The following is a 10,537-nucleotide window of genomic DNA, read 5'->3' as shown; positions in this document are numbered from 1 at the left end:
TTATGCCTCCTCAGCACAAGGTTGTGAAGGAGGCGCTGCAGAGCCATGCTGGCCCCAGGGAGGAGTACAGAGATTCCTGTGACTCCTGGGGAGCAAAAGCCATCACTGGAAATGTGCTGTGTGGCTGGTCAGCAAAGAAACTGGACTAGGGCCCTGCCCCTTTGGCACTGTATTGTGCCCAAGGCAGCACTTGCAAGGAGCAATCCCTGTGTAACTGAGCATGTAGCGTGCAAGTGACCCAGTAAAGTTGGGGAAGGCATCACCTGGGAGCCTCACGACTCTTTCTGCCCATTGAGTATTTGGCCCTTGGTGGTTTGCAGTTACCAGTTGCCGTACACAACGTCAGTAAGTACAAGTACTGCTCAGACTCACAGCTGTCTCCGGAGGGCAGGAGACTCAGGCCAGCCGGACTGGATCTGGCCTCTGGCTCCAGCATTTGCTACCACAGAATGAGCTCTAAGATTAACACTCCGGCCAGCTGAGTGAAAGAGGAGCAGCACCCATGGCAGACAGGCCAGGCTAATGTGGCATAAACAATGGTCAGGTCTCTATCCCGATGCACTCAGTCACCCTCCTTAACTGCCAGCAGGACATGCTGGTGAGCTGCTGGGCTGCAGGGCCTGTTCTCAGGGCAGCAGCCCTTTAAATGGCTGCTTGGAACTGGAGAGTGGTGGAAAGGCAAGAAGGGGATCAGGCTGATGTGACTTTTTGGGCGACATCTACACGTGTACGCTACATCGAAATAGTCTATTTCGATGAATAACGTCTACACGTCCTCCAGGGCTGGCAACGTCGACGTTGGGCAGCACCACATCGAAATAGGCGCTGTGAGGGAACGTCTACACGCCAAAGTAGCACACATCGAAATAAGGGTGCCAGGAACAGCTGCAGACAGGGTCACAGGGCGGACTCAATAGCAAGCTGCTCCCTTAAAGGGCCCCTCCCAGACACAGTTGCAGTAAACAACACAAGATCCACAGAGCCGACAACTAGTTGCAGACCCTGTGCATGCAGCATGGATCCCCAGCTGCAGCAGCAGCAGCCAGAAGCCCTGGGCTAAGGGCTGCTGCACGCGGTGACCATAGAGCCCCGCAGGGACTGGAGAGAGAGCGTCTCTCAACCCCTCAGCTGATGGCCGCCATGGCGGACCCGGCAATTTCGACGTTGCGGGATGCGGATCGTCTACATGTGCCCTACTTTGATGTTCAACTTCGAAGTAGGGCGCTATTCCCATCCCCTCATGGGGTTAGCGACTTCGACGTCTCGCCGCCTAACGTCGATTTCAACTTCGAAATAGCGCCCAACACGTGTAGCCGTGATGGGCGCTATTTCGAAGTTGGTGCTGCTACTTCGAAGTAACGTGCACGTGTAGACGCGGCCTTTGAGAGCCGGTAGTTCCTCATGCACCCAGGGTAGGTGACACTGGAGTAGCAGCCTTCCCGTGTGCTCCTCGCTGTACAGTCCTACTGGGCCGGGTGGGGTCATACCTGCACGTGGCCCTGGGTTCACGGGAACAGACAGACCCAACAAGGGGAGGGCTGGTGGCCAAAATGGGTAACTGCCCCGGCACCCAGCAATTGAAAAGTGCCTGGAGCTCCTGGCTACTACTACTACAGGGGTGGTGGCAGCCACCACCCCAGATGCTTGAAGCACCATTGGAGCGCGCTCGGAGCTGCTGGGGAGCGGGGAAGGTAGGGTTGTGGAGCAGCGCACTCTGGGTGATGCTGAGGGCTGGCTGCCTCCAGCCCCTCCCCTTCCACCCAAGGTCCTGCCCTTTCCAGGAGCACAGAGCTGGCCTCCCCCAAACCCTGCCCAGGGGCCTGGCAAGTCTGTCAGCTGCCCTTGGGCCAGACAGAAATGTTGCTCATTTGCCTAACAAATCAGGGCACTTTCAGCACCCAGAGAACTGCAGCCAGGTCACTTCTGACCAGGACTCATCTGCTAAACCTCTGATGGCCACAGGAGCCACACACAAGTGTGTTAGCCCCAGGAATAATTCTCCCTACTCTTGGGACTAGAGCATCTATTTATTAGAGCTCTAATTCTCAGATTCACAGCCCCAAGCTCTGAGTGCTGCAGGTGTTCCCTACCAGTAATCTAACAACAGAGTCCAGCTTCACTGTAGAGTAGGACGCAGTGCTATGGAGGAAGGAATGAGTTCTCCCGTGCTATGGATGTTGTCCAACACTCACACAAGTTCAGAGATGGGTCTCAGACTCTCGCATACATGGAGATCTGGAAGAACCATGTACAGTAATTCTTTTGCTACTTGCCCAAGCACCTTGCACATTGATATGAAATACCTCTGGCAGATGCAACACGCACAGCTAAGATTTCACATCACACACACAAAATGCACAGTGAGACCTTTCCAAACACGTCTTTTAATACAGATTTCAAGTACTACACCCTACTTTACAATTCTGCAATAGTCTAGCCAAAGTCTACAGTGTCTAGGTTCATGCCATACAGCTTTTGTACCTTGTAAATGTTACATACATTTTGTACAATCAGTGCCAGCTGTTGGAATGAATAGCTGAGAACAGACTTGCGGGCCATCCTTCCGCTGTTTGGGGGCTGCTGATCTCTTGGAGAGAGCTGTACTTGTGGAGCTGTTTGCTCAGCCCCAACGCTGCAGGCTGCTGTTGGGAACCAGATTGCAATAGTATGGGAGTTTTTTGTTTTGTTTTTTGCAGCCCTCAGGAAAATGGGGCTTTCAGAGACCATTTGCTCACTGCTCTCTGAATAGCATCTTAAAATTAAGGCATTTCAGGGAAGATTATTTCAGCTGGGTGCAGGGGGAGCTGGCAAGTGCTAGGGAGCACAGAGATCAGAAAAAAAAACCCAACTCATTCGCTTGTAGGTAAAGCTAGCGAGCAAGGAGGAAGTGCTGCCTGCTCATTTTACGTGCTCTGGGGAATAACGGAAGAGGTCCCCTGGCCCTCGCCATAGACGCATCTTCTCCTGTGGCCCAGAGTTTAGAAGAGTGATCACTGGAAACAGTCCATCAAGGGAACAGAGGTTCAGCCAAAAGCAGATCCTAAAGGCGATCACATCTACAGCCAACCTCCACAGATGCCTCTTACACTGGCACCTGAAGCTTGAAAGCAAAGCAGCTGAGCAAAACAACTAGGACAAGTGCAGAACATGAGCGGCATCAGCAAGGAGAGTAATCATTGGTGTGTCACACCTCCTGGTTCTAAACTCAACAGGAAGCCTATGCTGGGAGAGATTGGGTGTAGCACTGTCACACAAGCAGAAGCAAGTTTCAGATTGGTGGTACTCAAAGAAAACCAACCTTGCAAACTGTACGATAAAAGTAGGACAAGAAGGAAAAACTCTGACAAAGAGAGGAAGGGAAGATGGGGGGTGATCCCTGGAGAAAGTTTTGAGAGTACAGTCCACAAAATATTACACAATATTGGAGCTACTCACCCACCACACCTTGGCATGATTAGCCAATAAGTTCTTGGAGTGCATTAGACACTGTGTTTTATTTCACAAGGTAGAGAAAACTACTCAGGGAGTGGCTTTGATTTTAACCAGGGAGGAACAAGTAGATGTGGTATAGCTTGACTTTAGTAAGGCTTTTGATATGGTCTTGCATGACCAAACTAGGGAAATACAGCCTGGATGGCGCTCCTATAAGATGGGTGTATAAGTAGTTGGAAAATGACTCCTAGACATTAGTTATCAGTGGTTCACAATAAAGTTAGAAGGGCATATGGAATAGGTTCCTGCAAGGCTCAATCCTAGGCCTGGTTCCATTCAATATCTTCATGAATTGTATAGATAGTGGCATAGAGAGCACAGCTCTGCCCCGAAGCCTCTGGACTTTCCAAGCCAGTCTCAAGCCTGGATAAAGGTGGAGGGTTGGTCAGATGAGTGTCTACACTGTAAGAAGGAAACAGCAACTAGAATAGCAAAAGTAAGAGTGAGTTTCAAGGCGATGGATAAGATCTGGAAAAGCAAAGTGATTAGTTTAGAAACGAAGCTGGGTGTCTTGAAAAACGTGCGTATTCAGCAGCATATTGTACAGATGCAAGACGGGTGATAACAAAAGTTTCAAAGAGAAGGATATTGGCGTTCAAGAGGAGTTGTTATAGAAAGGTCCTGAGAATAGGATGGATGCAGAAGGTCACCAGCAAGGAAATATATAGGAAGATACAGCCGAAAGAGAACCTACTGCAGAAGGTTATACAACGGAATTTACAGCTATTCGGGCATATCTGCTGAATGAATGATGAATGAAAAGCAAGACCCTGGTACTGGGCATAATGGACAGTTCGAACGGGAGAAGCAGCCCTCACAGAGAATGAGTAGATGATGTAGTAGATTGGTGCAGAGCTCGTCTACAGACACTAAGCCACTCTGCACTGCACAGGGGAAGATGGCAGGAAATAGTGAGGGAGGCATCAGACATCAATGGGCACTGAGCACATGGTTGTCGTTGTTAATTGTTAATTGCCAAGGGAGGTTGTGGAATCTCCATCACTGGAGATATTTAAGAACAGGTTAGACAGATGTCTATCAGGGATGGTTTAGACAGTACTTGGTCCTGCCATTGGGGCAGGGGGCTGGACTTGATGGCCTCTCGAGGCCCCTTCCAGTCCTAGTGTTCTATGAGTCTATGATTCTAAGATGACGGAGAGCACACGTATAAAAACTTGTGGACAATACCAAGCTGGAAGAGGCTGCAAGTGCTTTGGAGGATAGGCTTAAAAACAAAATGATTTGGGGAAATGGAGTGAAATAAACAGGATAAAATTCAATCAGGACAAATGTGAAGTACTCCACTAAGGGAGATCAGTTGCACAGAAATAAAATGGGAAATGAAAGCGTAGGAAGGAGTACTGCAGAAAGGGATCTAGGATTTACCGTGACTCACAAGCTGAGTATGAGTCAATAATGTAACACTTGCAACAAAAACAAGGGGTTGTAAGCAAGACACGAGAAGCAATTCTGCTTTACTCTGCGCTAATACTGCCTCAACTGGAGTATTGTGTCTAGCTCTGAACACCACATTTCAGAAAAGATGTGGAGAAAGTCCAGAGAACAGCAATAAAAATCATTAAAGGTCTAAGAAAAACAATCTATGAGGAAAGACGGAGAAAATGGTTTGTTCAGCTTGGAGAAGAAATGAGTGAGGGGTGATGTTTTAACAGCTTTAAAGTAGATAAAAGGTTGTTACAAAGAGAAAGTAGAAAAATTGTTCTTGTTAGCCTCTCAGTATAGGAAAAGACGCAAGGGCCTTCATTTGCAGCAAGGGAAGTTTGGGTTGGGCATTAAGAAAAGCTTCCTAGCTAAGCACTGGAATAAAGGTTGTGGAATTGCCATAGCTGGAAAGTGTTAAGAGCTGCTTAGATAAACAGCTGTCACAGATGGTCTAGATCAGTGACGGGCAACCAAAAATGGGGTGTGGGCTGCAGGAGTGGCTCTCCCCCTCAGTGTATTGCTGCAGCCTGTCGCCCACTGGGGTTCCACCTGCAGCCCCACAGACTCTCTGTCTGCCCCTCTTCCCTGGCTGCCTCTCACACACTGGGCACCAGAGCCCCACACTTGCTGCTCCTCCCCCTACCTCCGGGCACTTCCGAAGTTCCACGACTCTACTGCTTGGGCTCCTCCCTGCTCCTCCCCACAGCTGGACTTCTGTGAATCACCTGCTCGCAGCTATTCCCCTTCTGGGAGGCAGGGGGAGCAGTGGGGATGTGAGTGAATCAGTGGATTTGTTATCTGGGCATTGGTGCATAGCTAAGCAACAGACAGCTCCAACTTGCACCCTTAGGCAGAAGTTACTCTTCCAATACAACGCTACCCTCAGCAGCCCCACCAGAGGAGCTGTCACAGGTGGAACGCTGCTCTTTACACTTGACTGTGGTCCTGTCTACTGCTCATAAAATATCAGGGTCCCAGGCAAATGAGAGAACCAGGACAATTACATCATATATCTCCCCAGATTCCAGAATATATACAGCTGCTGTCACAAGCCACCTGCTCTGCAACGACTTTGTAGATTGGCCATGTGGTTTCAGTGCCAGTTCTCCCTTTCGTCTCCAGCTCTCACATCTCCACAAACATCATCTACAGCACTGCCCTGCTCACAGTGCCATGCTGGAGTGCCACAGGGTAAGAACAGTCAGGGTCAGCGCTGAGATTCTGGCAGAATACACCTCCATGAGGATGAAGAGTTACACCTCCAGCAACATGCAGGTGCTTGAAACCAGGAAGGTGTTTTAGGAAGAAGATAGTGGCTATGATACATGCAGCACCATAAGACACCACGTAACACCACGCCAGGGTGTGTCTGGATGGAGCACGTCTGCATTATAAAGGACCTCTCCTCCACCAATACAAGGGAATCATATCTATGGCTCTGTATAGATGACTGCTAATCATCATCATCATGATCATCATGCTGTGTTTGTGGGTGAAGGACAGCGGTTCTGGCAACACAGCACACTTAACGCCTGTCTTGATAGCTGAGTGGTATCCTGTAGCCACTAACAGCCTGTATCCCTGTTTCATGCATCCATTGCATAGCACTTAGGACTATCTATTCTTGAGGCTACATCTAGACTGTCTCCCTAACTCGAAATAATTTACGCAATTTGTGTAAATGATTAAATTCTTATTAAATTATTAAATTGTGTGAATTACTTCAAGTGAACTTATTTTGAACTTGGCGCCATCCAAACGGCACTGAAGTTAGAAATAAGCAGCTATGTCGAGTTTTCCGCTATCCATCTCACTATGAGGGGGTAGCGGAAATGGAACACCACGCTCGAAATAGCACTGCTGTTTCAAGGGCGGTGAGTAGCGCAGAGTTGTTATTCTGGGATACCTTTGTATCTAGAAACAGCAACTACTGTGTAGTCTAAACATAGCCTAATGGTGCTGTATGCTATATTCAATGATAATCACCTGGAATCTGAATCCAAAACCTAACTGCAGTTAGTTTTATGCTGTCACAGCTTTGCTGTTCATTAGAGTTTGTGTGGTGGACCTTGGGAGAGAAAAGGGGCTGAAGAACACGACAAAAAAGGAGACGTTATTGTACCGTATTGAAAATACCACTTCTGGTCAGCAGAAGACTAGGGCCTGGGACATTTCTGTCTGTCAGTATTGACTGGAATCACAAATTATGAAGACAGTGACTGCACTCTGTCCTGATGGAGTTTAACAGAGTCTTGATCAGCTGGATTCAGGGGGCAGTGCTTCCCACGCTGACTGAAACCAACAGTGCCGTTTGGGACACACAAAGGACAGTGACAGGGAGCAGCTACAGAGCAGGATGGAGAGGTTCCCCCACCCTCCGTTTAGACACCAGCATCAGAGTCTCTCCCGTTCAGTGAGGTCTTCGGTTTTAGTCCATTGTTCTGAACATTCACCTCTTGCGTGGGCTGAGTCATCTGCTGAAAACGCTGTCAAGGAACAAACAAAGATTACAGGAAAGACACAAGTGTCCAGGGAAAAATGAGGAGTTCCTTTCACTACTGCCACCTCCACATACAGCATGCGGCTGATGCTGAAGGATACCCCCACCCCCAACCCACACCCATTCCAAATTGAAGAGATATCCCTGGTTACATCAAGAGGTGCTACCATGTGGACAGTGATCACTGCAGGTGCTTAGGAGAATTACTTCTGACCTATCACTGCATCCATTGGGCAATGCAATCACCTCTCCTTTGCTCTGGTCTTACACGCAGTTCTCTCTCTTGAATTCTAAGGTAAGTCAGCAAATGTAGTCACACTCAGACAGTAAAGCTAGTCACTTTTCTAAATTACAAAAACGTTAAAGTTGTTTCTGTTTCATAGGGTTCAAAATGGACCCACATTTCATTTTCTGTGACATTTTTTCCTGAAATTCTCATTAAGATGTTATCCAATGGTTACAAAATGCCAAGGAATTTATAATTTATTTATATCTAATCCTACATGGTCCTTTATGCTCGTGTGGATTCCCATTTACATCCACCTGACAGGATCAAGGTTTAAATAAAACTGAGATCCATTGGTAGAGCTATGTCCAGAAGACATCTAAGGAAATGGGGTGTGAGAGAGAGAGAGAGCAGGCCCTCTGGGAAAGGGCCACCAAAGGGTTGAGCTGTATGGGCTGAAGCCTAGGGTTGGACTTGAAGGCTGAATTACTGGGGTCGGCAGTGGGAGGAACTGGTGCTTTGAATTATAGAACATGAGCTAGAGAGGAAGGGGCCTGAGGAGAACGGACATCACTGAGTCAGAGAAGAGCCTCTCCAGGAGATGGAAGAGCCCCTGTTCTCATACAGATCTGAAGTGTTTCTTGCAGGGTAAAGCTCCTAAAATGTATAGTGAGGTTCTCCTGTCATCCGGGCCCTTTTTTCTTACATTCATGCTCAGTAGGATTAAAAAGGTTTGTAATCTTTCCTGTCCTTCAAAACCCCTTTTTGCTGCATGATATCTAATGTCTCTCCAGACTCAGCTCTGTTACACAGGAATCCTCTCTCAGTCTCCCTCTGTCTCTCTCCCCTCCTCTCTCCCAATCTCTGTCTCCCTCCTGCCACCTACTGTTTGCTGCTAGAGTGGTGGCTCCTGTCAGCTGGAGGCCTGTGTGTGTGTGTGTGTGTGTGTGTGTGTGTGTGTTGGCTGCTGCAGATAAAAATCTGATGTTTCACTGAACTGGCAGAACAGCCAGTGCACATGGAGACGTTGAGTTTGATGGAGAGAGCAGAAGGTGGGGAAGGCAAAGAGAAGCCAACCGCACTGTTATTTTTCTCATTCCCATTATCTGGCACTGCCACTCTGCACCAGATGTTGAGGGCACTCCTTGAGCAGCAGGAGCTAACTGCATTCCAGAGGCCTGCCAGAAAGAGAACCAGTGGGACCAGGGGTAATCGCTTGGACGTGGTGTGGGATCTCTGGTTACTGACGGATTCAGAGGCACAACTCCAAAGACAGAAATAGCCGTAACCGCTCTGCATCATACAAATGGCCCTGCAGAAGTCAGTGGAACGCCTTGAGGCATTAGATGCCGCTCAGTGTGAGTCAAGGCTTCGCAGTCCTGCCCTCCCAGCTGGCTCCTGCTCCCAGGGAAGTCAAGAGAAAGCTGTCACCAGCTTCAATGGGAACTGAACTGGACCCAGGCAGAGGGAGTAACTGATGCCCTGATTAGGAGACAGGAAGGGATTTCTCCCCATGGTACAACAAGAAGTCCTGTGGCACCTTGTAGACTATTTCCACTCTGCACAGCTAAATGCAGTGCCTTGCATGGTGACAAGTACCAGAGAGGCAGCCGTGTTAGTTTGTATCTTCGAGAACAACAAGAAGTCGTGTGGCACCCTACAGACTAATTTGCAGCCTATTGCTATCAACAGAGAGAAGAGTAACATCCTGTGACTTCTGCCCTAGGTAATGCCTTTGACTGAATACCTGCTTCTGGCCCCAAAGAAAATGAGGTTAGGGTGTTGGGGGTTGGAGTGTCTATACTCCTGGAGCATTTAGACCACTCTCTGTCTTTCTTTCCTCTCTGAAGTGAATTAAATGCTGGTGAAAGATAGGAGACTGACAGCCCTTTTTATCCATGAGACAGACAACTCCTTCAGTGCTTGGTGTCTTTACTGAGCCTGCCAATTAGTGACATTCATAGTGAGAACTGTGCAGGAGCTGGAATTTCCACAATGCCAAACATTTGTTTTCATTCCGAATTGGAAGAGAAAAGAATTCAGAAGTTTCCCATGAAACAAGGCATATGAGATGGTTTTGTTATAGGACAGTCAAAAACCTTTCTTCTGGGGTTATGACTTTTTAAAAAAATTTTATTATAAAATGCATTTCGAAGTGAAACATCATTTTGAAATGAAAAATCAAAATGTTCTGTTCTGAAATTGTCCAAACGGACTATTCTCATTTTATCAAAACAATTTCTTTTTTCAAAATACAATTTTGTCAGAATCAGCATTTTCCCTTGGGAAGTTTTGTCTCAGACAGAACAGAATTTTCCAAAGAGAAAACATTCTGTCAGAAGATTTTCAACCATTTTTCCACGTAATGATGATATGCTTGTGCGGACAACAGTCTGCTAGGAATAGGTCGAAGATTCTCTCTACTTGTTTCTTATAAGACAATAAACAAGAATGAGCTGCTAACAATTTTGGTCACTACGGCTACATTTATACATACGAAAAACTTTAAAATGGACATGTTAATGGCCAAATCAAAGAATACTAATGAGCTGCTGAAATGAATATTTAGTGCCTCATTAGTATGCCACTGGCCGTGGCACTTTGAAAATGCCGTGGTTCGCTCGCCCATGGCTTGTCTACATGAGGGGGTGTCCTTTTTGAAAGGACTCTGCAAACATTGAAATCCCCTTATTCCTACCAGGTGATATTCAATTCAGCGCGTCATTAGTATTCTTCGATTCGGCCATTAGCGTGGCCATTTTGAAGCTTTTCGTAAGTGTAGATATGGCCTAGAGGTTGATCCTCTCTAATCCAGAACTCTCTCGTCTGGCAACATCTGTAATCGCGCGTGATTTTAGTTGTCTGGATGACCACTT

At 47.5% G+C, this 10,537-nt stretch overlaps 1 protein-coding gene across 1 annotated transcript in view; it reads right to left on the bottom strand.

Moving 5' to 3' along the window:
- Positions 1 to 7,316: 7,316 nt before the first annotated feature.
- LOC142016607 (sodium- and chloride-dependent GABA transporter 1-like) overlaps positions 7,317 to 10,537 on the bottom strand; it is a 46,345-nt gene continuing 43,124 nt past the window's right edge. The window contains exon 14 of the mRNA XM_075000653.1: positions 7,317 to 7,421. Within this exon, the coding sequence (XP_074856754.1) occupies positions 7,317 to 7,421 (105 nt within the window). The remainder of the gene's footprint in view (positions 7,422 to 10,537) is intronic.

The sequence above is a fragment of the Carettochelys insculpta genome, chromosome 1, assembly GCF_033958435.1.
Source record: "Carettochelys insculpta isolate YL-2023 chromosome 1, ASM3395843v1, whole genome shotgun sequence".
NCBI classification, from domain to species: Eukaryota; Metazoa; Chordata; order Testudines; family Carettochelyidae; genus Carettochelys; species Carettochelys insculpta.
This window is presented reverse-complemented; position numbering and strand designations above follow the sequence as displayed.